The following is a 23504-nucleotide window of genomic DNA, read 5'->3' as shown; positions in this document are numbered from 1 at the left end:
ATTTTAAAGAACTAAACAAAGTAAATACTCTTTAGCATGGTTCTGACTAGAACTATTAAAGGATACCTGTGGTCAAATACAGAACTAGCAAAGGTTGGTCATTTTACTCCTTCTCCCCGGCCTGTTCACATATCAATATCCTGGGCCACAGATGTATGAAATGGAATAAATGCAAGGTCTAAAACCTGTTTAGGTCTGAGATCACAGAGGCTTTTAACTAAAACCCTATGTAACTGTGTAAGTTAAATCTATAGATACTTTCCGATTAGTAATAACTAAAAAGCAAACAAATACGTCCATTAGGATTGGTCCACAGGCCCAGAAAAAGATATAGACAAGGATAAAAAATATATATGGTATATAAAAATAGCTAACTTAATATTCACCATTAGTGAATTTTTCCAGGAAACATGTATCATGTAGGTATACGGATACAGAATATACTGATAAAAATTGATTGCAAGGTAATAAGACTTTTAAAGCCTAATTTGCTACTATTTGGGAAAAGTGATTAAGGAATAGGTAAATAAATAAATAAATGAGAAATACCTTTATGAAAGTAAAACACAGAATACGTGATTTGTTCCCAAGAGGCACACTTCAGGCTGTAACATACACACAAACTTCCTAGAAGAAAGAAAGTATTTAGTATAGTTTAAAAGAATCTGCATCATAGATAAATAAAAAGTTTCCTAAGCCACTTAACCTTACTTCTGTTCCTTTAGATGTCCTGCCTCATCTTACCTCACAGATCATTCCCAAATTCTAGAAGTGGTCTATTAACAAGTTGCTAAGAAATTCCAAATCAATAATTATTCAGCACACACTATAAGCAATGTACTGTGGTAGGCTACTGAAGGATGGGAAAAGGAATAGGCACCCTCCCGTATAAGATATCGTGGGAGTCTAGAGTTTCCAAAGCTTCATGAGATTCTCCTAATATGCACACACGGCCCTGCCCTCTTATCCAGCTGCTTCCCTTCCAATTACTACTAACAGCCATGAACACCAGTTTATCAAAAAACATGTTCTCTTCTTTACAGAAAGTTTCCAGTCTTCTTGCTTACCTTGACTGAAAGGCAAAGTGTGATCTATCTTACAAGGCAATAAGAACAGATGTGGTGTGTGAGCCCACAACCACCCATCCTCAGGTCACTGAATGTCTTAGCCCAAGGCCAAAGGAGAGCTGGTATAGAGCGCCTTTGCTTATCCCATCACCCCAGATGATGCTCTGCCTTCCCCTCTCTGAATGTGTAAAACTGCTCATTATCTCTAGCATCTGTTGCTATATGGATAAACTAATGTCCATCGATGACCTACAGATAACAACGTTATGCTTAAACTGATACTTCTAATGCTAACGTTCACGTGATTAACTGAAATAGGAGATTGTGAAGTAGAAAGGAACTTGACAAGAAGTCAGGAAACCTGGGTTCTAGTCCAAGAGCTAATATTAACTAGCTGTGTAAATTTGACCACCACTCTACTTCATTGGATTTCAATATTTCCTCTGTTATACTCCATTAGTTCCTTTATCAAAGAATCATGGTAGGAATAAAAGCTTATTTTCCCTAAGAAGGCTATTCAAGGACATTTATAAGCATTCTGTTATAATATTTATCATTAGTGAATATTTTTAATGATGTTTAAAACTGAAATGTACTGTTAGAAGTACATTTTATTGCAATATCTTAAACACAAAATAACAAAAAGGAATAGGAATAATTTTATCAGATAAAAATGGTGGCTATTCTGTTAGATGTAAAATTACTGTTATGGTTACTGAGCACACAATGATAACTCTTTAAAATTACAGCAAACTCACTGAGAATAAAAGTAATCTATTACTAAAGCATAAACAAAATAATAATTACAAGAGTTACAGAAGTCCCATGTACCACTTTAATGACTTTCATACAGTAAACATACTATCAGCAAAAAACTGCTGGCTTATCCAGTTCTTTTATGTTCTATAATCACAAGGAGCAAGAAATTACTAGCAAACAGAAAACAGCCACCTCTCTAGTGCTCAAGTAATAAAGAAATAAAAATTAAAACAAGGCACCATATTTTTCCTTTCAAATTACCATTTATTATCATTTTAAAAACTTTCCTATCAAAGGAGCATGTTCTTCCTGGCGCATTCTCAAACAGTAGTGGACGAGTGAACTGGAACAACCTCTCTGAAAAATAGCTTTGCAGAGGATTAAATATAGTCACACCTTTTGACCCAGTAATTCTTCTTTTAGGAATCTATCCTCCGAGGAAAGAACACAAAAATATCAACCAAATATGGAAGATCATAACCTCCATTCTAGCAAAATCCTCCACACACCATCCTTTAGAGAATGGAGGTTATTGTTTTGTCTCATTTTGAAGAGCGTTAAAGTGAGATACAGAATACATGCACCTAATTATATCCACTGAGAACCATATTCAGATCTCATAAGCAAATATTTCCAAATTGCTAGGTCATGGCTTGGTTCCGCCTCCCAATCCCAAAGGGAAGTAGAGATACGGCAAGGAGAAATGGGGTGTACACAGGCTTTGCAAAACTGTCGAATAGAACTTTCTTCAATGCTGAAAATGTTCTGTACATGTGTAGCCCAGCTGAGTTGCCACTAGCCACATGGGGTCATTGAGCACTTGAAATGTGGCTAGTGTAACTGAGGAACTATTTTTAATATTATTTTAATTAACTTAAACAGCCACATGTGGCTACCACATTGGACAACACAGCTCTAGAGCTGGCTCTTAACTCTGACAGTATATTCAACTTACTTTGGATCACAGATGCCCAGGCTCCATCTCAGATCAATTAAGTCAGAAACTTTGGAGGTGAGACACAGAACATGAGGAGTTTTTAAAGTTAACTAAAAGATTGTGCAACCAAGGTTGAGAACCACTTTAGAAATCGGCATATTTGGATTTGAATCCTGGCTTTTGACTTACTAAACGTATTGCTTCAGGCAAGTTAATAAAATTTCCTAAGCCTCAGTGTCCACATCTGTAAAGAAAGATGTGGAGTGTACTAACATTTATAAAGCAAATGTATTTCACAGGGCCTAGCTTCGAAAGTCCTGTAATTTCAGATATAGCCTAACTTTTTAGAATTACACATAGAAATGTTAAGCTTGCAAAAGACAGGAAACTTTCCCCAGATAAAGTCTCTGTTGTAGATAAAGAATTGTAACACAGCAAAATTGCTGGCTCAAGGACAGATGCCCTTGGAGCAATTTAACCTACTGATTGTTATTAAGATATGTTGAGGAGCAATTTAACCTACTGCTTGATTGTTGTTTAAATATGCTGAGGAAATTGCTGTAGGGAAAGAAAATGTTTGCTAAGGGCAAGCTGTTTGTTGGTGGATCAACTTAGCTTTTTACAAATTGCATTCTGGAATGTCACACTGTTAATTTTACTGCTGTTACTAGTTTTACACTGCCTTTGTTTTTATGTGTTTCTTTGATGACTGAATCAACTGATTTTTCTTGTGAAACTTCTTTGTCTTTATAATAAAATAGAGAAGCTAACTTTGAATCAAGGCTGTCACATTCAGCTTTATCCCTCTAACAGGGGAGTTGCTGAAAGGCAGTCACTTGGTATTCATGTTACTTTGAATAATTCTTTTTTTGTCTCTGTTACACAGAGGGAAGTGTAACAAAAAGGAAATACAGAACCTATTTAATAAGGTTCTTATGTGAGAATTAAATAAGTGTGTATATAGCTCTGGCAAAGAAGTTATATCTGGCTATAAATGTTAGCTGCTATTATTATTATTATTCCAGAATAATCCTGCTGCTATACAAGTTGGGGGAAGTCACAGTTTGGAAAAAAAAAAAAAAAGCATGCTCTTAGGGGTGTATCCAGAGATGTTTAATAAAATTCATCAATGATGAAGATAACATCTCAACACTGGCTAGCCTTCGGGAAACCATTTGGACAATGAAAGCTATTATGAACAAAGTTTTCCAAGGGAAATTATCTCATTGGAAAAATTATTAAAAGGTGCTATAAAATGCTAAACCACAGGCCTAATTCTGGGAACTTGTAAAGAGTAACTTTTGCAATTATATGAACAGGAAGGAGAATTTACACATTTTCCCACTCACTACCTCCCAGTAGATGGGACACAGGAAAGAATTACAACGTCCAACTTAGAAAATACAAAAGTGTCCCAAGTACAGCTTCAGAGCTATCAGATAGGGAAGGAATGAGAATATTTTCTTTTCTCTATTTTTTTTTTTTTTGTATAATGACTTGAAGAAGTTTATTTCTTGCTCACCTAACTTTTTTTTTTCCCCTAATTTTATTTTGTCGATATACAATGAGTTGATTATTGTGGCCAATTACCGAAACCCTCCTCCCTCTAAATGCTTACAAAGTCTCTGATTTACCCTCTTGTCACAGATTAGAAAAAATGTATATGAACTCATCATCTTAAATAATACACAAGCAGCCTGACAGCAGCAGCACTTTTGCCCACCATCAATTCTCACGACCATGCGCATCATCCAGATTTTAACCTCTGGTTCCTTAGAAGGTGGCTAACTTCATTTCTTAGGGCAGGGAAATCCAGGGCAGAGATGCTTTCAAGAATGTAAAAAGTAATGCCGAAAGGACAAAGTAGCTCCCAATGACCAAGATGTGACAAATAAGCAAATACCATATCATCATCATTAATGTAAATAGTTGAAATAAAGTGAGTCTCTATAAGCCCAAGTCTGTGGGCACTTCTTTCATGAACCATGTTTTCTGGTCTACTCACCAGTGGAGAATGAAGCTATTATAGGAGAAGCCATATTTAGATTAGACTATTTGCTCCTTTCTCCAATCTACTTTGCTGCGATAGATTTTGTTTGTTTTAAAGACAAAGGTAAAAAAATAATCTTTAACTAACTTGGGAAATACATAAACTGACAACTTATTAGTCAAAAAACAAAACGTTGCTTCTCTGGCTTGTTTCATCTCAAATCTAGAAGGATTCTCATTTGAAACGGACTTTTTTTTTTCATTTCAAGGTGATTGCAGAGAATATGGCTCAGTTTTTACTCTCTCGTACACTGCTGAGAAAGGGGGGAAAAACAGACTCTCTCACATCTCAGGCCAGATAAACCTAACATCTTATTGAATAAGGTATGTCACAGACAGCCTATTTATATGTTACAGCTGCTACTGTTCATGAGCAATTCCTGTGGGAAAAAAATGAAAAAGAATAAAAAGCCACATGGAATTAAAGCCTAAAATGATTGTTTATATCCAACGGGTTTAAGCAAAGTACCAGGGAAGAACCTACCCCCTCCCTCCATAGGAGCTCTGGATCCCGTCCCATCCCACCAGTTACTCCTCTCTGCTGTGCACTGCCCTCTTCCCGCTCCACTAAATATACCCTGTAAGCACTCAAACATATTAGAGTCTCGACCATCTTAAAAATAACATTACCTAAATCTCACTTCCCCGTCCAGCCACTGCCTCTCTCTCTTGTCTACACATGCTACGACTTTTTCATCTCCCATATGCCACTTAACCCAGCACAATCAAGACTTCACCTCGATGCCCAAAACCTCCACACTGCTAGAGGACTTCACCTCTCACTACCTATCAACAGTGAGCCACTCTCTCCTTTGTGAACCCCTTTCTGCGTTTGGCTCCTATGAAACCACACTTGTTTTAGCTTTCCTTTCCATTTAGATGTTCTGCCTAATCTTTATATATTTGTGCTCCCAGACTTTATTCCTAACCACCTTCCCTTCTGACCCGTACTTCTCCCACAGCCTCAATGCCAGCTATATCCTGACAACTTCCACATTTACTCACTGCCAGGCCTGACCCTCTTCTAAGCTCCAGATCTTAGTTAACAATCCAAAACAAAACTAAGTCCCAAACCCCCTATACCTCAGTGAATGGCACCATCATTCACCCATTTGCTGATAGCAGAAACCTGAGAACCATTCCTCTTCATCTAACTCACAAGCCTTCTTAGTTCCATCTCCAAAATGCATCTCAGACCTATTTGGTCCTGTCCACTTCTACTGCCCACCCTAGTTCAAGCCACCATCATCTGAAACAAACGACTACAACTTCATCCTAAGTGCTCATCTCCCCACTTTTTCTCTTGCTTCGTCTGACCCAGTTTTCGCACAGCAGCCACTGTGATCTTTAAAAAATACACATCTAATCATGTCACTGCCTGCGTAGAACACTTCAGTGGAAGAACATCGGTGGATCCTAAAACTGCCAAGTGAAAAGTCACTAGGGAACAGGATAGTCACATGGTGGCAAAGTTATCACCCTACAAGTTACTAATTCAGAGGTTAAAATGTACCTTTACAAAGGAGACAGTGACTACCACTTAACCAAATGACCAAACTTTGCATCAGTAACAGTAAGACATCCTAACATCATATGCTTCCTGATCTGATGCAAATGAAGTTCACAACATCACCTATGAAGTATTCTTACTAAAAACATTTAGCCCATATCTAACTGTGCCTTTACACAGTTTTGTGCAATTTCCAATTTACAGGAAATGTAAACGATAGAGGGAAAAGTTAAATGCTTCCACAAGGAAACAAGTAGACAGAATGAAGGACATTCCATAAGGCAAATGGCTCAGACTCTTCAAAATGTCAATGTTGTGGACATAAAAAAAAAGTCAGGATAGGAGGTGAGGATTGTTGTATATCAGAAGAAACTACAAAGAGTTAACCAAATGTAATGCATGAATCTTGATGGAATCCTGACTTTCAAAGTTACAGACATAAATATATATTATTTATATACGTACACATATATACACACATATACATACATGACATTTTTGAAATAGTTATGAAATGTGAATATAAAGTTTATTGATTAATTAATTTCGTTCAGTGATAATGGGATGGAGGTTATGTATAAGTAGGAGAGCATCTTTAACCTAAAGATATATGTGTTGAATTATTTAGTGGTAAAGTGTCATGTCTGCAACTTATTTTTAAATGGTTTGGTCAAGAAGAAGAAAATGGTACCTATATGTACTGAGAATAATAAATACTGTAAATAATATGATTATTTGAAGTAAAAATAGAGCTGCAATAAACATGGGAGTGCAGGTATCCATTCAACATGATGATTCCCATTTATTTGCATATATTCCCAGCAGTGGAATAGCTGGGTCATATGGTAGATCTACCTGAGGTTGTTTGAGAAACCTCCATACCATTTTCCATATGATTGCACCATTTTATAGTCCCACCAACAGTGTAGGAGGGTTCTCCTTTCTCCACATCCTCGCCAGCATTTGTTATTCTCAGTCTTTTGGATATTAGCCAGCCTAACTGGAGTGAGATTGGTATCTCGATGTGGTTTTGATTTGTATTTCCCAGATGCTGAGTGATGTTGAGCATTTTTTCATGTGTCTGTTGGCTATTCACATGTCTTCTTTTAAGAAATGCCTATTCAGCTCCTTTGCTCATTTTTAAAACAGTTTTCTTGTTTTTTTGCTGTTAAGTTGTTTGAGTTCCTTATATATTCTGGATATTAGTCCCTTGTTGGATGCATACTTTGCAAATTCTCCCACTCTATTTGACGCCTTTTCACTCACTTCTTTTGCTGTGCAGAAGCTTTTTAGTTTGATATAATCCCATTTGTTTATTTTTCCCTTGATTGCCTGTGCTTGCTCCTGTACTCCCATGTTTTTTGCTGCCTTATTTACAATAGCCAAGAGTTGGAACCAGCCTAAATGCCCATCATCGGACAAATGGATAAGAAAAATGTGGTATATCTACACAATGGAATACTACTCTGCAATAAAAAAAAAGAACAAAATACTACCATTCGCAGCAACATGTATGAACTTAGAGAAAATTATGGTAAGTGAATAAGCCAGGCACAGAAAGAGAAATACCGCGTTCTCACTTATATGAGGGAGCTGATAAAAATAAATAAAATAGAAAAAAAAAGACAACAATCACAATAATTCCTTGAACTTGATAGGAGAACTGATACGATATTGATGTGGTGGTAAAGGGAGGAATTGGTAAAGGGCCATGAAAATCAACTACATTGTATAATGATAAATAAAAAAATAAAGTAAAAGGTGCATGTAGGTTCATTATATTCTTGAACTTTTTGTTATGCTTGAGCATTCTCAAAATTAATTGTTATATTAAGAAAAAAATCTTCAATGACTTCTCAGAACTCTTAGGATAAAATCTGAAATCCTTCCATGATCCACAAGGCGTTACAGAGTCAGCCCCTGCCCCTCTCCCGCTTGTTCACTCTACTTCAGTCACATTGGTCTTAGTTCATACACATCCTTCATGTCTCAACTGAAATATCTTCCTTTCCTCCTATCTTTTGCTTTCTTCCTTGAACTACAAGATTAGTTTATGGAGGAACTCATGTGGCTGAGGCAGACCAGGGACAGATTATGGAGAAAGGGAAAAGGAGACAATTTTCAGGACTAGGAGAGAATGGGATAAAATGTCTTGGAGGGAGGGAGAAACAAGGACGGACTGGCTGAACTAGAACATATCTGAGGATACTAGTGTCTTCTATTAAACCTCTATCATACACTCTCGTGGCTTCCTATAATTCTCATAACATTTATCATAATTCTCTGTAAATACTATGTGTGCACTTTTGTAATATCTAAAACCCACACCAGATAGTAACCTCTATACTTATAAAGATTAGGTCTATTTTTCTATCATTGTATCCCAAATACTCAGCAAACAGTACGTGCTCAGTAAGTATTGGCTTAATGGGTGAATACCACAGAATTTGGCTTTAAAGGAATGCAATATTAGTCCAAGTGCTACTCAATTCAAGTAGTAATTGTGCTTGGGATCAAGTTGGGAATATTAAAAATGGCTGCTATATTTAGTTATTAGAACTGATTATTTAGATGATTAAGGTTAATGACTTTTTACAGCAGATTTATTGAATGTAATCACATTCATCTCCTCTCATTTTCAGGTATTCCTTTGTTTCTCCATTTTCTATATCTACAATAAAAAGGTGTTAAGAGACAGAATATTGTACATTAATACTTTATGTCAAGCTCTGATTGTTAGATCAGTAGATTATAGCATGGCTTTTAAAGCTAGGTACATGAGTTTAGAACCCAACACATCAGTAAGCCTAACACAGAAAGCATCAGGTGAGAAAATGTCAATTGATTAAATATGAATCCATCTCCTCTATTAGAATGATATAAATAATACCCATTAGCACAATGACCCTGCTGACTGTGGCTTCTTTCATACAGATGGCACATGTATAAAATTAGTAGAGAAGATAACTTGATATATGAAAATCCACATGATCCGCTATATAAGAATGTGGCCCTGTTATATTTCATTTTCAGGATCCATACAGCTAAACAATAACTAGATTTTGTATAGAACAAATATAGTTGAATAAATTGATAAATACAACCCTGGTTCTACCTGTATGGTTGGTAAAAACACACAGAGTCGGGTATTTGGATAATTCTTCTTGGTCTTGACGATAATCATATCCAAAGTTGACAAGTCTAAAAACAAAGAATAAGAAATTACAGAATGCATTTTAAAATACATTTCCTCGTAAAGGATGTGAGTAACCACTATAATATACCCACAGAAGTAGAAACATTTCCCTGAGATATTTAAGTATATAACTTTACTTGGGTTAATAAATTCTGTTCTTTTTTAAAAAAATACATGGCACATAAATGTCATTGGCTTAGCAACAGAGAAAAAAGTTTATTTACATGTTTTAACTTACATCTTTATAGCTTTATTCTGATTTAGAGTAATACATATACTACCTTTCAAAATAAATGAACAACTAAATGTTCATCTATGGTAAAATAAAGCTACTGAATATACAACATTTTATCATTAATTCAGGAAGGCTTTCATTTTTTCTATGTGTTGATGATCTTGTATTTATTTTTTCAAAAGTGTCCATTTTTACTACACATAAAGCAGTCTGGAAGAAGAGAAAATTTTGCCTTTTGTGTTAAAGAGAAAACTGAAAAAAAGTAAAGCAACAGATTCAGCTGAGCTATAAGTGGATTGACCTGTGACATCCTCTTTGATGGCAACAAGAAAAGGGTTTTGATGGTTGATTCTAACTGTAGCTGAGAGCTGACTCACTGAATCCTTTCATTTAATCACAGAGAGAAGAGCACTTCCACACATCAAAATAGAGATACCCTAAAGAAATAAATGGCTCAGAAAATCAATACAATTGACTTTACATGTAAAATCCTGCTTAATAACATTGTTTATATTCCCTAAAGAGAACAGGAATACTTTAAAAGACACACACACACACACACACACACACACATGCTCACACAGAATATCCACCCGTCCTTTTATCTACATACTATGGATTAAGAATAAATATAATAATTTTGCCTGTGACTATAAAAATTAGTAACAAAATATGAATAACTTACTTCAATCCTGAATCACTTAATGCTATGTCCAAGGGGGCTTCAAACTGCCAAAACAAAGCAGGAGAAAATGAACCCCCAAAATGACATTAAACGATGACAGTTCTGAAACCCAGAGGGAACCTGACAGTGCTGTGTTTGCCTAACGATGAACAGCCCATTTAACCATCATTATCCTTAGAGGTTATATCCAGAGCCACAGCACAGAAAGTCCACTGGGAATATTCTCAGTTCACCTACAGTCACAAGCTTGATGCATATTTATTTTTTAAGGAGCTAATGCTTGGCAAACTTTGCCTTAGATCTCAATATCATAAATAGGTTGTATAATAGGCTAATTGGAAGCAGGAGTCTTTTACGAGACACAGACAAGCAAGTAAGGAAGGAATGGACAGTAGGAGAGGCAAAGAAAGAAAGAGGGCAGTAAGGGTAAATGAAACTCCTGTAATGGTATGATACCAATCTGTATCAGATACCAACATTATTCCTAATCAAGAAGAATAACGTGCTGTCTCATCTCAGATAAAGATATTAGTGACTTCTCGCCACAAGGCTAACACTCCAAATAGCTTTTCCAGGAGTAATGCTAGATTTTTACTAAACATAATCCTCTCATTGTTTTTTTTTTTCCTTATTCCCTAATCCATCATCCTCACAAGCCTTTTAGGATCAAATAACTTGCTACCACTTAAAGCTATCTGCTACAGAACACACCTATTACCTCCTGCTAGTCCCCACTCTAACACTTGCTTCTTTTTTTTTTTTTTAATCATTTTTCTAATAGTTTATATCTCTTTGACTTTTTGTTTTACTTTCTGGGAGATTGTCTCACCTTTGAGCCTTAGCCCTTTTATTGAAAGTTTCATTTCTACAATCACAGCATTTAATTTCAAAAACACTTTTCTTGTTCTCTGAATTTTTTTTTTTATAGCATCAGATTCTTGTTGTGTGGATGAAATATTCTCTTATTTTTCTGAGGATATTAAATTAAAAGTTTTAAAATTTTACTTTATTTTATTTTATTTTTTTATTTTTAATTTTTTCCTTTTTTGTCTTTTTTACTGACCAGTAACGGGATCGCAACCCTCGGTGTCGCACCCGCACCACGCTCAGCCAGTGAGCGGGAACCAGTCTCCACATGGGATCCGAACCCTCGGCAGGAGCGCGCTCCCAAGCAGTGCACTCTCCAGTGCACCACCGGGCCAGCCCTAACACTTGCTTCTTTAAAGGCACTCAGTCAGTGGAGATTTCATGTGTGTGCTCTTCTAATCACTTATATTAATTGCATTTGTTATAGAGTTGAAACCTTGAGACGGCAAGAACTATTTTACTTGCTCATGCAAGTGACTAACACAACATCAAGAATGCCAAAATGCTGTTTATTATAATGCTGTTTATATATCAAAAGGTGATGGGTTTAGATGCCCCTACCAGCCAGCTGCTACAAAAAAAGTTGGGGGGAAGGGAGAAGGAGAGAAGACAACGTGTTGTAAAATTTTCCGTAGCCTGATCATTCTCTGGACTTACCATTAACTTAAAATTTCCATCAGCATAAAACTGGATGCATTTTAAGATACTCCTTGATTTCTAAAAGAGAAAAAGAATGATATATTACAAAAAAAAAAAGTAAAAAACCACTAGAAAAAGAAAGCATTGAAAAAGCAAATAGTAAGTAACCCTTTTCATTATTTTTAATAAACCTTCATTGACTGCTCCCGTTAATGAAAATGTAGTGATTAATAAATTGTGGTATTGATAATGTCAAAATCAAATTGTTGGGCCGGCCCGGTGGCGCACTGGATAGTGCGCCGCTTGGGAAGCGCGGCGGCGCTCCCGTCCGAGGGTTCGGATCCCACATACAGACCGGCTCCCGCTCACTGGCTGAGCGAGGCGCGGGAGCAACACCGAGGCTTGCGATCCCGTTGCCGGTCCCCGGTCCGGTACGGGGGCAACACTGAGGGTTGCGATCCGTTGCCGGACACGGAAAAAAGACAAAAAGACAAAAAAAAAAAAAAAAAAAAATCAAATTGTTCCTATAAAAAGCAATGCCCACGGTCTAGTTTTTACCTTCAAGTCAATGTAGTATAATCTCTGCTCTGACATATCCCACTGAGCCCAAACAAAATCCTCTGCTATTCTATCTCTTGGGAGATGGCCAGAATTTTTAATCACCTAAAGAGACAAAAAGATTTTATAATAATTATTTTAAAGGAGAATACATCTGAAATTCATTTTTTTGCATATCCTAATTTTCTGATACAAGTAAATATTTTTGTTTATTTTTAGCAGCTCCACCACATCCCACACACACACAGATGGTCTTTCCAGAAAAGTTTTAAGACACCATTTCATCACTTCCTCCTCCCAAACACTTTACTGTATACTATTTCATTCTTGTTGCTATTTTGACAGGCTGGGGCTGTTGAAAGCAAGACCACACCTACCACAAATCAATAGCTTCATTAACAGAAGATTTAGAACTTCCTATCCTGGACATAACCCCCTCAGCCAGGCCTCTGCAGACAAGAAACTTTTACTACCAAAGACAGAGGCTGTGATATCAAGGAAAAGCTCAGGTGTGGAAGGGGCAAGTTCCAGGCAATGACCCCAGTTTGGCTATAAACCAACCACGTGACTTTGGGCAAGCTTCTTACCTTTATGTCTTCCACAATGAGTATGGTGATATTGCCCTTCTCTCAGAAGTACTTACCTACTCATCTTTCAACATCTGACTTAGGCATTACCTCCTGCAAAAAGCCTTCCTGCACCTCCCCAGATGAGGGCATAGCTCCTCGCCCTCTGTATTCCTATGCTGCTTTGGCATGCTTATGTTACAGTTAGACTTCGTTTAATGCTGTACGTCTCCCCCAATGAGTATGCACTGTTCTATTCACCTTATATTTTCAATGTCTTGAGTTTCTGGCATGTAAAAGTACCCAAGGAATGCTTGTTCAGAATAAGCAAAATGAGAGAAGGTGTGCAAGAGTAAATTGTCAAGGATATTACAAGTGTAAGATATGCTTACTAAGTAACAGAAAGAACTATAGAGTTTTAGAATCAGAAGACTCCAGGAGATTCCAGAAACCATCTAATTCAACCCCTCTACAGGTGAAAAAGCTGAGGCCCAGAGAGATTACATTAGGCTGCACAGTTAGCTCAACAAGGCCTGGAGTCCCAGTGTCCTGGCACCCTGCCAGTGCCCTTTCAGCATATCAGCTGACCTCTCGACAGAGGAGTAAAGAATTCATTTTCTCAAAATGCTTATCAAGCAAAATTAATTTACTTTGAGACAGATGAGTAAAGAATAAAGACAGGTAGAAAAATTGAGGAAAAAAGGGAATATCAGAATGGTCCATATTCATTCCTAAACCCTCTCTAATCCTAACAGGGATTTCTCCACCAAGGCTAACTTGGAACTTGAGGGAGATGCATGGCATAGAGTCATATACCTGTATTTCTTGCTTGCACAGGTCCATTACATGTAGGCCAGAGGAAAGTGATGCTGGAGAAAAGATCCAAGAGTACCTATCTGTCTAAACATTGGGCAATATTCCCATTTTCCTGAAATTTGTTAGTTTGTGGTAGATTTGGGAATACTTCCAGGTAAAGGTATATGCTGACAAGAACATGGGCATTAGAGTGTAGCATACCCAGGTTCAAATCTCAATTTTGTCCCTCTCTAGAGTTACCTCACCTCTGAGTCTTGGTGGCTGTCTTCTCTGTAAAAGTAGGGGTAACTGTAATAGCATGTCTACCATGCAACAATGTTGTGAAAAATATGTGGAACTGCATACTGCTATAAGAAGCTATCATCTAAGCCTTTAAGACTGAGGGCAGAAGTGCCTCTCAGAAGAGCACATGTGGATGAAGGATGCAAAGGCTGCATGGTCTTGGCTGGTAGAATCCGTTCTGGGCTTCTGACAAGTGTCCCCTTCCATCTCTCTTCCCATAGTCTCTCTCATCTCCTGAACTCTCTTCTAATCAGCCAGTTCTGTCTACATTCATTCCCAGTTCTTGACCCAAGCTGTTTATTTAACTTTCTCAATTCTCATCACTGGCTTTGGGCTTCACCCTCTTCTGACTCCCAGCCCTGTTCTTGTACGTCCATTCACTTAGCCACAGGTGGCCTAGAGCTCCAGCCACACACTTTCTCCTGGTCATTTTTCATCCAGGCTTTCAATAGCCAATACATAATTAATAAGTGCTATTTTCTATTTCAATTTTGTTCACCCATCTTTAAAATCTTCAGAGAAACACTAAAATCTTCAGAGAAAGACTTTTGATATAGTCTACTTAAATACTGAAGGAAATCATTTTTTTAATATCAATAATATATTAATACCTCATACAAATTTATCAAGAAAAAACTCAGTTGAATAGATAAGGATATAACTACATAATTTTTGGAAAAGCAAATCAAATAGTCAATAAGCATATGAGAAGATGCTTTAATTCACTAACATTTAGGGAAATATAGGCTAAGATAATATCAACTTACATCCATCAAATTGGAAATTTTTAAAAATGTAAATGCACCTATAATGGTATGGACAGAGGGAAAGGTTACTCTCATACTTTGTATATTATACTGTCAATCATTAGAAGTTTTTTGGAAAGCAAGCTGGCAAAAATTTGTTAAAATTTATTAAATACATATGCCCATCAACCCAACAATCCATTCCTGAGGATTCAGCCTCCCAAAATATAAGTACCAATATGTAAAGCTATAGACAAAAAAACATTTGAGATAATTTATAATGTAAACCAAACAAAAACAAAAAATTGGCAATCAAGCAAATGTTCACCCATAGTAGAACGGTTGAAAAATTATGGACAACCCTAGCAGAGACTATTATGTACTTCTAAAGAGAACGAATTGGAGCCATTCTAGTTGACATGTAGGTAATTCCACAAAGTTGAATCAGGAAGGAATGAATAATAAACAAACCTCTGGGTGTGTCGGGGTGGGGGTGGTAGGAGATATATAAGAATGGAGAAAAGTATGAAAGGATACATACCAGGTTGTGAACAAAAGTAACAGGTGAAAAGGAAAGGGAGATGTAGAAAACAAGCAAAAGAAAAATGAAATTACACTATATAAAACCCCAGCATATATGTTATGATCCCATTTGTTATATATGTGTATAGGTATATATGCATAAAAATTAGAAAAAAAGTTATATCTTTAATAACCTCTAGTGATACTTCTGATATATTAAGTAAAAATCAAACACAAAAGCAGCAGGTAAATGTATATGATTCTACTTTGGTAAAAACAATTGAATCCCCATATATGTCCATCTAACCTTGTATGGGTTTGGTAAAAGCTGTGGAAAGACTTGCACAAGTCTATTATTAGTCACCTCAGAACATGAGAGATAAAGGAGATAATTAACTCCTTCATGTCTGTATTGTTTCACATGTTACAACATAACATCTATAATTTGAAAGACATCAAATAAAATGTTATGTATCAGTAACATTAACCTGTCTTTAACAGTCTATAAATGTAGCTCTTTGGCAGGGGGTGGAGGGTACTCTGAAGCAGAAAGGAATTTCAAATCTTTACCACTCTATTTCCGTCTTCTTGGGTGACTTGGATATAAAATTGCTCAATATCTTTAAAAAAAAGAAACAAACAAACAAAAAGATAATTTAGCCTTCAGAAAAAACATGACTAGACTTTTCACCTAACAGTTGTGAAAAAATTTTTATAAAAACAATGCAGATTAAACAACTGGATGCAAAACAATATAATCACAGACAGTAATCTCACAATAGATATTTACACACACACAGCCCACACACACTTTTCTCCATCCTGTCTTTACAGTCTATTTTAAGTCCTGCATTTACTCCATTCAACATCGACAATACATGAAGCATTTAGCTCTTCTGCTCCCCTGGGTTCCCTCAACAAGTGTTTGCCACCCCTGGTATCATCAGCCTCATACAGAGCTAACAAGGGCTCATTCAGCAGGGTTTATCTTCAACTTCCAAACACCAAACACTTATTTGTATGAACATATCAGATAGAAAGGTCATTACACAAGATACCTGGGGAGGCGTTTTTATCTTCTACCCATTCTAGTTACAGAAATGTGAGACAGAAAATTGAGCAGGAATGTAGGGAGTAAAAACAAACCTAACCCTTCAAGCCCGTCCTAACTATAAATCAACAATTCCACCTTATAACATGAAAGACAGCTTACTAAATAAGTTCCACAAGTGAATTCTGTCCTTCCCCTCCCCTCTACAAACTAAAAAATATCGTGAAAGGACATAACCTTTCACATCCCAATCTTATTTGCCTCTACCTGAATTTGGCCAAGTTAGTATGTGTTTTCAAGTTCTGCCACAGAATTCTACTAGCTACTAAAGGCTTCCCCTCTTTCCATCCAAGACTCTCTCCTTATATCATAGTTATCCACTGTGACAGACACCCTAAAGAAGGATGGACTAAAGAAGGTAGAAATGACCTGCACATAACGGAACTGGAAATCTATGTGTACAAGAACCCATCATTCCCAGGATGACGAAACTGAGCAGAGCCTGAGGGAACACCACTTGGAGGCCAAAGGAAAAGCCCTTCCACAGGAATTCTAGGTCTCAAATGAACATCAGAGGTCAGTGGACCCTTGACAATGGCAAGTGCACATACAGAAGACTGATGTCCCACACTTCATTAGGAGACTACGTGTCATTCATTAAGTCCCTGTATACCACATAAAGATACACTTACATTTCTCTTCTGAAATCAATAACAGATGGTTCTCTGGAAGAGGCTGACTTTCAACATGTGGATAGAGGAACTGTAAAAAGGAAATCAATCAAAATTACAAGTAACTATCTTGCTTACACAGATATTTCAAAAGTTATACTTGATCACTATACCACTACATACCATGGAAGACATTGGAAACCAAAGAATAGTTTAGAGGAATCACATGCACACACATCACAGCAAAGCAGGCAGGAAAGGGGAACACTGTACAACACTAACATCATTCAAACAATAAGGCTAAAGTTGAAGCCATTTCTGGAAATGGTGCTTCCTATTTGGAATATTTCATCCTGAAGCCAATCAGAATATAAACAACATTTATACAGAACGTTCTATTTCACACACACACATAAAAAGAGAGTGATTGATATATCTGTTGTGCAACTAAACCAGGCATACAATCTGAGAGCCAAGTAAACATCCCCACTACAACTTCCAAAGTCCCACATCCAAGAGACAAAGCACAACATAACCAGGGAATTTCCAAGAAACAACAGTGACTCATGGTGTAGCATGTGGTTGATGATTTACAAGCCTCAAAGCACAGAATGACTGCCACTGGGAAGAAAAGGCTTAATCCACCCCATTCCTCCTCCTCTGTGCTCTCCCTTAGGGGCCCTGTGTATCTGCCCACAGGACAGAGGAGACAACCAGCAGCACAGGCCTGACCCAGTCAACTGTGATAATGTGGGAAACCAGTCATGGGATGACTTCATCTTTCACCACTGAAAAGGCAACTATCACTCAATCATTTCATTCTGTACCATGAAAGACAGCTTACTACGTAAGATCCACCAGTGAATGTTTTTTGTTTTTCCCCAAAAAACTAAAAAGCATTATAAAAGGACGTAACCCTTTATGTCCCAATTTTATAGTCATCAGCCTCACTAAAACATAGGAAAATTTGATAAAATATATTACCTGGTGTCCTAACTTTTCATAATGATAAATTGGAAATAGAACTGGTTGACTTTAAATATTTATGGTAAAGTTCCTCTTTTAGAATTGAAAAAAAAAGAACATTAACTATATACTATTCTTCATAGCAATCACCTCAAAATTATAAAATAGACAGCAATGCAGAATTCGGCTAAGAAATAATATAGAGCTAGTCTCATGATTTGTGAAATTGTACACATCAAACAAGATATTTTGTGTACTGGAGTTGAGGAAAAGCAGACGAGTGACACCACAATGTATCCTGGGAGAGCAAATGCTCAGTGTCTCAAAATGAGATGCTGCTACAGGAGATGGTATGGCCTCCCGGGTCTACAGGGGTGGCAAGGGCCATATCTGCTTAGGAGCGTGACGTGGACTGAGGTGCTGAAAAGCTGTTAACTGCCAACCTCTAAACCTCTGTCTGGCCTTTGTGTGGCAATCAGTGAGAATTTTCAAAGTTCCATTTTGGCAGGCGTTATTTTTCTATTATGAGGCAGCACTAGAGCAAGGCCTGGAAGCCAAAAAATAAATATACAACCTTCAGACTCAGCTCTACAAAAGCATTCAGGTGGTTTTTGTAACTATATAGGAATCTTTACAGATGTTATGTTTAGGGAAGTATTTACTTTAAATATGGAACTAGACTCTGAGAATTAATATTTGTCTTTGGGAGGTAAGTAGTATAGTTGTGTAGAGGGGTGTGTAATTACTTACTGGAACTATCTGGAAGAGGCACCTCATGCTGGTAGGAAACTTTCAAAGGATATCAAGCCCCACCCGTCACTGTGCTGCTGAAATTCCTTTGTGAAGGTTATCAAGACTGCCTATGCAGACTTAGGGAAACATACTACTGGAGAACACCATGGATGTTTTCATAAGAAAAAGGAGATAGATCCCAGGACAAAACCAAAGTCAATAAATAGTGGATGGCATTCCTCTGGGGGGTGGGGATGTGGGGAGAAGGTGTGGATTTGCCACGAATGGAGGTTTGGAGGAGCAGGGCTAGGAACTGAGATGGGTTCACAGAACAAGTACAGGTTTTACTTTGGTTGGGTGGAGAATTTTTCTTTGGCCTACAGATGCTGTCATGTGTCACATACTTATAATTTTTTAATTGAGATAAAATTCACCACTGCAATTTTCAGTAGCTTTTAATATATTCACAATTGTGTACACCCATGTGCTTTTAAAACTCTTCCCCTTCCTATTCTCTAATTTCCTTTAGTTGTCCCAATCCTTCAAAAATGTCTCCACCATCCATACAGCCCTAGGGGAGATGCTGAGGAAACCAAAAGAACAGGCCAGAAAGGGGAAGTGCGCTCTGTCCCCCAGTCACCCCTGCACTGATGACAGTGTAGACAGAGTGGTGTCCTGGGGACAGGAGAATGCAGCTTGGGACCTCTAGGCCAGGCCCTGTCTAAAACGGAGGAGTGGCCCATAGTGGAGCCAGGAGTAGTGGAGAAAATGCACAGTTTGGAAGGGTTGGCTTATGGTGGAGGACCTGTGGCAGAGGGGAGACAGCTCCCTCCCCTAACACACACTGGAAGGGGGAGTCCCATGGCTGAAGGCTGGGAGGAGGTGAGGAGAGGAAGAGGCAGATACTTCAGGTGATACAAGTTTACTCCAAGTAGACCAAAAGAAATGATGTTTTGACCCCACAGCAAAATGTCAGATTAGGCAAAGAGAAATTTTGCTCTAGCACTACATGAACACAAAGTCAATTCTTGTTCTTTGCAATAGTTATGTTCTATAAAGGCACCACAAACGAACACTGTACACTGAATACCAAACTATTGCTTCTAGGGGAAAATACAAAAAAAGGTCCCTGCAGGCCTCTGGTCAAAATATTTTTGTCAACAGATTAATATAACCTTGTTTTATGTGTGTTTCTGTTTAAGAATACCTTATTTAATATATATTGTTGGTTCATTAACATTGAACTCATAACCAACAGAACTGTAACTCACACCTGAATGAAACTAATCCAACTAACACATTTTCTCCGTAAGGCACATCACAGCCTCCTTGCACTTAGGAACACTAGACCATACTTCAACAATGCTTACAGGTCATTTCAAACAGTGAAGTCACCAATAAAAAGCACAAGAATTTGAAAAACATAGCACCAGACCACAAAAACAACACTTGTTTACAGTATGAGAGCTGAAACAAGGCACAAGATTGACCTGTTCAACCTCAGTTGGGAACGTGCACATCAGGTGACCCAAATGTTTCACCACTCAGCACATGTCTGCAAATGACTGGGAAAGCACCATGAGATTAATTTGGGGGTTACGAATAAATTTTAGCAAACAGGAGAGTCCGCAAATACAGAATCTGCAAAGAAGGAGGATTAACTGTATCTAGTCTATCTGCATTACATACACAGTGCTTCTGTATCAATTTACAGAGTTGATAGATTCAGGGATTAGTCTTTTAATCATAGATATTTAATCTGGCAACCATATGAATACATTAAATAAACCACCGTAAAGCTCACCTTAAGTGTTTTAATATTTGATAATTTATCATGAAAAAATATCACTCTCAGACAAACCGTGGTATAACAGAGTCACAGGAGCTAGGTTTGAGTTCTTAATTTCCATGTTTGTAAAGGAGGAGCTGAATGAATCACATCGCAATTGCACACAGGTATTGATATTCAACGTGGTACCACACAGATATGTACAAACATTTATGTTCAATAAAAATTTTTTAAAAAGAAAAGCTGATACTTCCAGCCATACCCATCTACAAGATTACTTTGAAGATTAAATGTGATAACGTGTAAAAGCACACTGTAAACATTTCCTCTAGGTTTCATAACTTTTGATTAATGAGATAAGTGATAAATGACATACTTACTTACCTGTACCCAAATATAGCTATCCACTGCTTTTAGAACCTTCACATTGTTAACAGGGTAGATTTCGACTAACAAAGTTAAACATTTTGATCCTACAGAAAAAAAGGAGGCTTTTAGTAATGAAGATCAGAATATCACACATTATCTTTTCCAAAGAAACTAGGAAGAGGAAATTCTGGGTAAATCCCATTATGTTGACTGTAAACTAACAAAACAATTCTACCATCATCATAAATCCCTTGAGGTGACAAACTGTAATTCTATTCCCAGATCCACTCTTCAGGGATGTATGGTGGCTCCTGGACCCCAGGAAAGCAATCAGCTTAGCAAAGGACCTGCCTTCCACACCCTCAGGAGCCCTGAAGCACATGTATTTTATTATGAAAACCACAGAACACTCAAAAAAAAATGCAAATGTAAAAAGAGAAGTCTTTGAGCGGCCCTGAAAACACCAGCAGATACCAGGAGAGACAATTCTCAAGCTATAAAAATTCTTCAGTTTATAGAAAGGAACCACATTTAAAATATAAGTGGCCTCTGAAATAGATTCCACAATTTGCAAATCAGGCACGTCCAAACTTTGAAGATGTAAATGTTACCTATAGTATTAACTATTTCACAAGGAAAAGTAGTTTTCTTACAGTTTGACACTTCGACTTAAAGTTTGACTTTGACACTTCTTAAAACCCAAAATAGATACAGAAAACATCACGAGGGAGAAGTGAATGTGCAGAGTGAGAAGCAAGTCCTCACCCATTTTTTGGCAATATTTAGTATAGCTTCACAGGCCCTCTAGGGCTCTAAGTCTAAACAAACAATAAAGTGTCACTCCAATTCTGCAGCACAATGGCAAATACTGTTTGTGCATAACAACATAAGGATATTTCTGATGAACATGTTATGGCTGACAGTACCTATCAGTAGGAGAGGGACTTGGTTACCCTCAGGGACTGTGTACAGTGGCACTGATAATGACCCACTTATTTCCTCATTGTCACATCTGAGCAAATGTCATAAAATATAGCCATTACGAGGAAGAAGTCCATGGACATGGGCTAGAATGGAGTTACCGCAGATATCCAAATTTAGGCCCAAGGTCCCCCTCCCCCAACAGACGATAAGGGGTTGCCTTCTATTTGAGTTCTTATTAAGACTCTAATATGAGCAGGTGCTCTCAAAGACTTTATTTTAAATAATAATGTACAATTTGGAAATGGCACAGCAGCTTGGGAATCCATGCCAATTTTTAATGTTTAAGAAAGTAGGGCTAACTGGTTAGGTCAGTTGGTTAGAACACTGCCTTGTAACACCAAGGTTAAGGGTTCGGATCCTCATACCAGCCAAAAAAACAAAAAGAAAGTAACCTGACAGCATTGATTTAAAAATTTTTAAAAAGACAAAGAATACAAAACAATTTCTGGGATATGGCCTAGATATCCCTGTAAACATGCCATGGAGTGAGTCATCCTCGACTTGTCTTTTTCTTATCCTCTCATCAAATCCAGCAGCCAATCTTGACCAGTCTATCTTCTAAATACACCCAGCTTTCCCCTTGCCCTCAGTGTCTCTTCCACACAGCAGCTGCAGTGATCCTTTTACAAAGTCAGTCAGATCACACCCCTGCTCACTCCCACATTGCTCCCCATTTTACTCAGAGAGAAAGGCAAGTCCTTACAATGGCCTCCTAGGCTCTACATGACACCTAAACCTTATTCCTCCAGCCTCACTTCCTCCCACCCTGCCCCTGTTCACTCCACTCTAGCCTCACTGACCTCCTCACTACCCTCGAGCAGTGAGTCTACCACGTAGAGCCTGGCCTCAGGGCCTTTGTGCTGTCTGCTCTGCCAGACATGTGCTTTTCCCAGGTGCTTGCTTCCTTCCTTCTTTCAGATCTGTTAATACACTCCCCTAGCAGTGTTTCCTAGGACCGTTCCCCCAATAAACTAATTGCACTCTAATCCTTACCTCGGCATCTACTTATGGGGAAACCCAAACTAAGACAAGAAGTGGGGCCGGCCCGGTGGTGCACTGGATAAGTGCGCCGCTTGGGAAGCGCGGCGGCGCTCCCGCCCGAGGGTTCGGATCCCACATACAGACCGGTTCCCGCTCACTGGCTGAGCGAGGCGCGGGAGCAACACCGAGGGTTGCAATCCCGTTGCCGGTCCCCGGTCCCCAGTCCGGTACGGGGGCGACACTGAGGGTTGCGATCCGTTGCCGGACACGGAAAAAAAAGACAAAAGACAAAAAAAAAAAAAAAAGACAAGAAGTTATCTCAGAGGACAGGATTATTATAGGATCTCTCTAGTCAGGGCTTGGTATAAGGGACTGAGGAGAATGAAACAGGAAAAAAGACTACACCGGTAAACAGGGTATTATCCAATTAGTGACCACTTTTGATCTTAAGCTGCTTGGAGTGTGCCCCAGAAATACTCACTCTGTGGATGGAAAGGGAGTGCATTTATCCTACAGCTCCATGGTCC

At 38.0% G+C, this 23504-nt stretch overlaps 1 protein-coding gene across 1 annotated transcript in view; it reads right to left on the bottom strand.

Annotated features, from left to right (window-relative positions):
- Nucleotides 1-23504, bottom strand: part of GSAP (gamma-secretase activating protein) — a 90746-nt gene that overhangs the window by 45739 nt on the left and 21503 nt on the right. Inside the window, exons 9-16 of the mRNA XM_008577570.1 lie at nucleotides 21028-21116; nucleotides 17178-17247; nucleotides 16005-16054; nucleotides 12503-12607; nucleotides 11963-12022; nucleotides 10439-10482; nucleotides 9438-9523; nucleotides 550-627 (exon numbers count right to left, since the gene is read on the bottom strand). Of these exons, the coding sequence (XP_008575792.1) occupies nucleotides 550-627; nucleotides 9438-9523; nucleotides 10439-10482; nucleotides 11963-12022; nucleotides 12503-12607; nucleotides 16005-16054; nucleotides 17178-17247; nucleotides 21028-21116 (582 nt within the window). The remainder of the gene's footprint in view (nucleotides 1-549; nucleotides 628-9437; nucleotides 9524-10438; nucleotides 10483-11962; nucleotides 12023-12502; nucleotides 12608-16004; nucleotides 16055-17177; nucleotides 17248-21027; nucleotides 21117-23504) is intronic.

This window comes from Galeopterus variegatus, unplaced genomic scaffold (genome assembly GCF_000696425.1).
Source record: "Galeopterus variegatus unplaced genomic scaffold, G_variegatus-3.0.2 Scaffold67, whole genome shotgun sequence".
NCBI lineage: Eukaryota > Metazoa > Chordata > Mammalia > Dermoptera > Cynocephalidae > Galeopterus > Galeopterus variegatus.
Note: the sequence above shows the minus strand (reverse complement) of the source record. Positions and strands in the feature narration are given on the sequence as shown.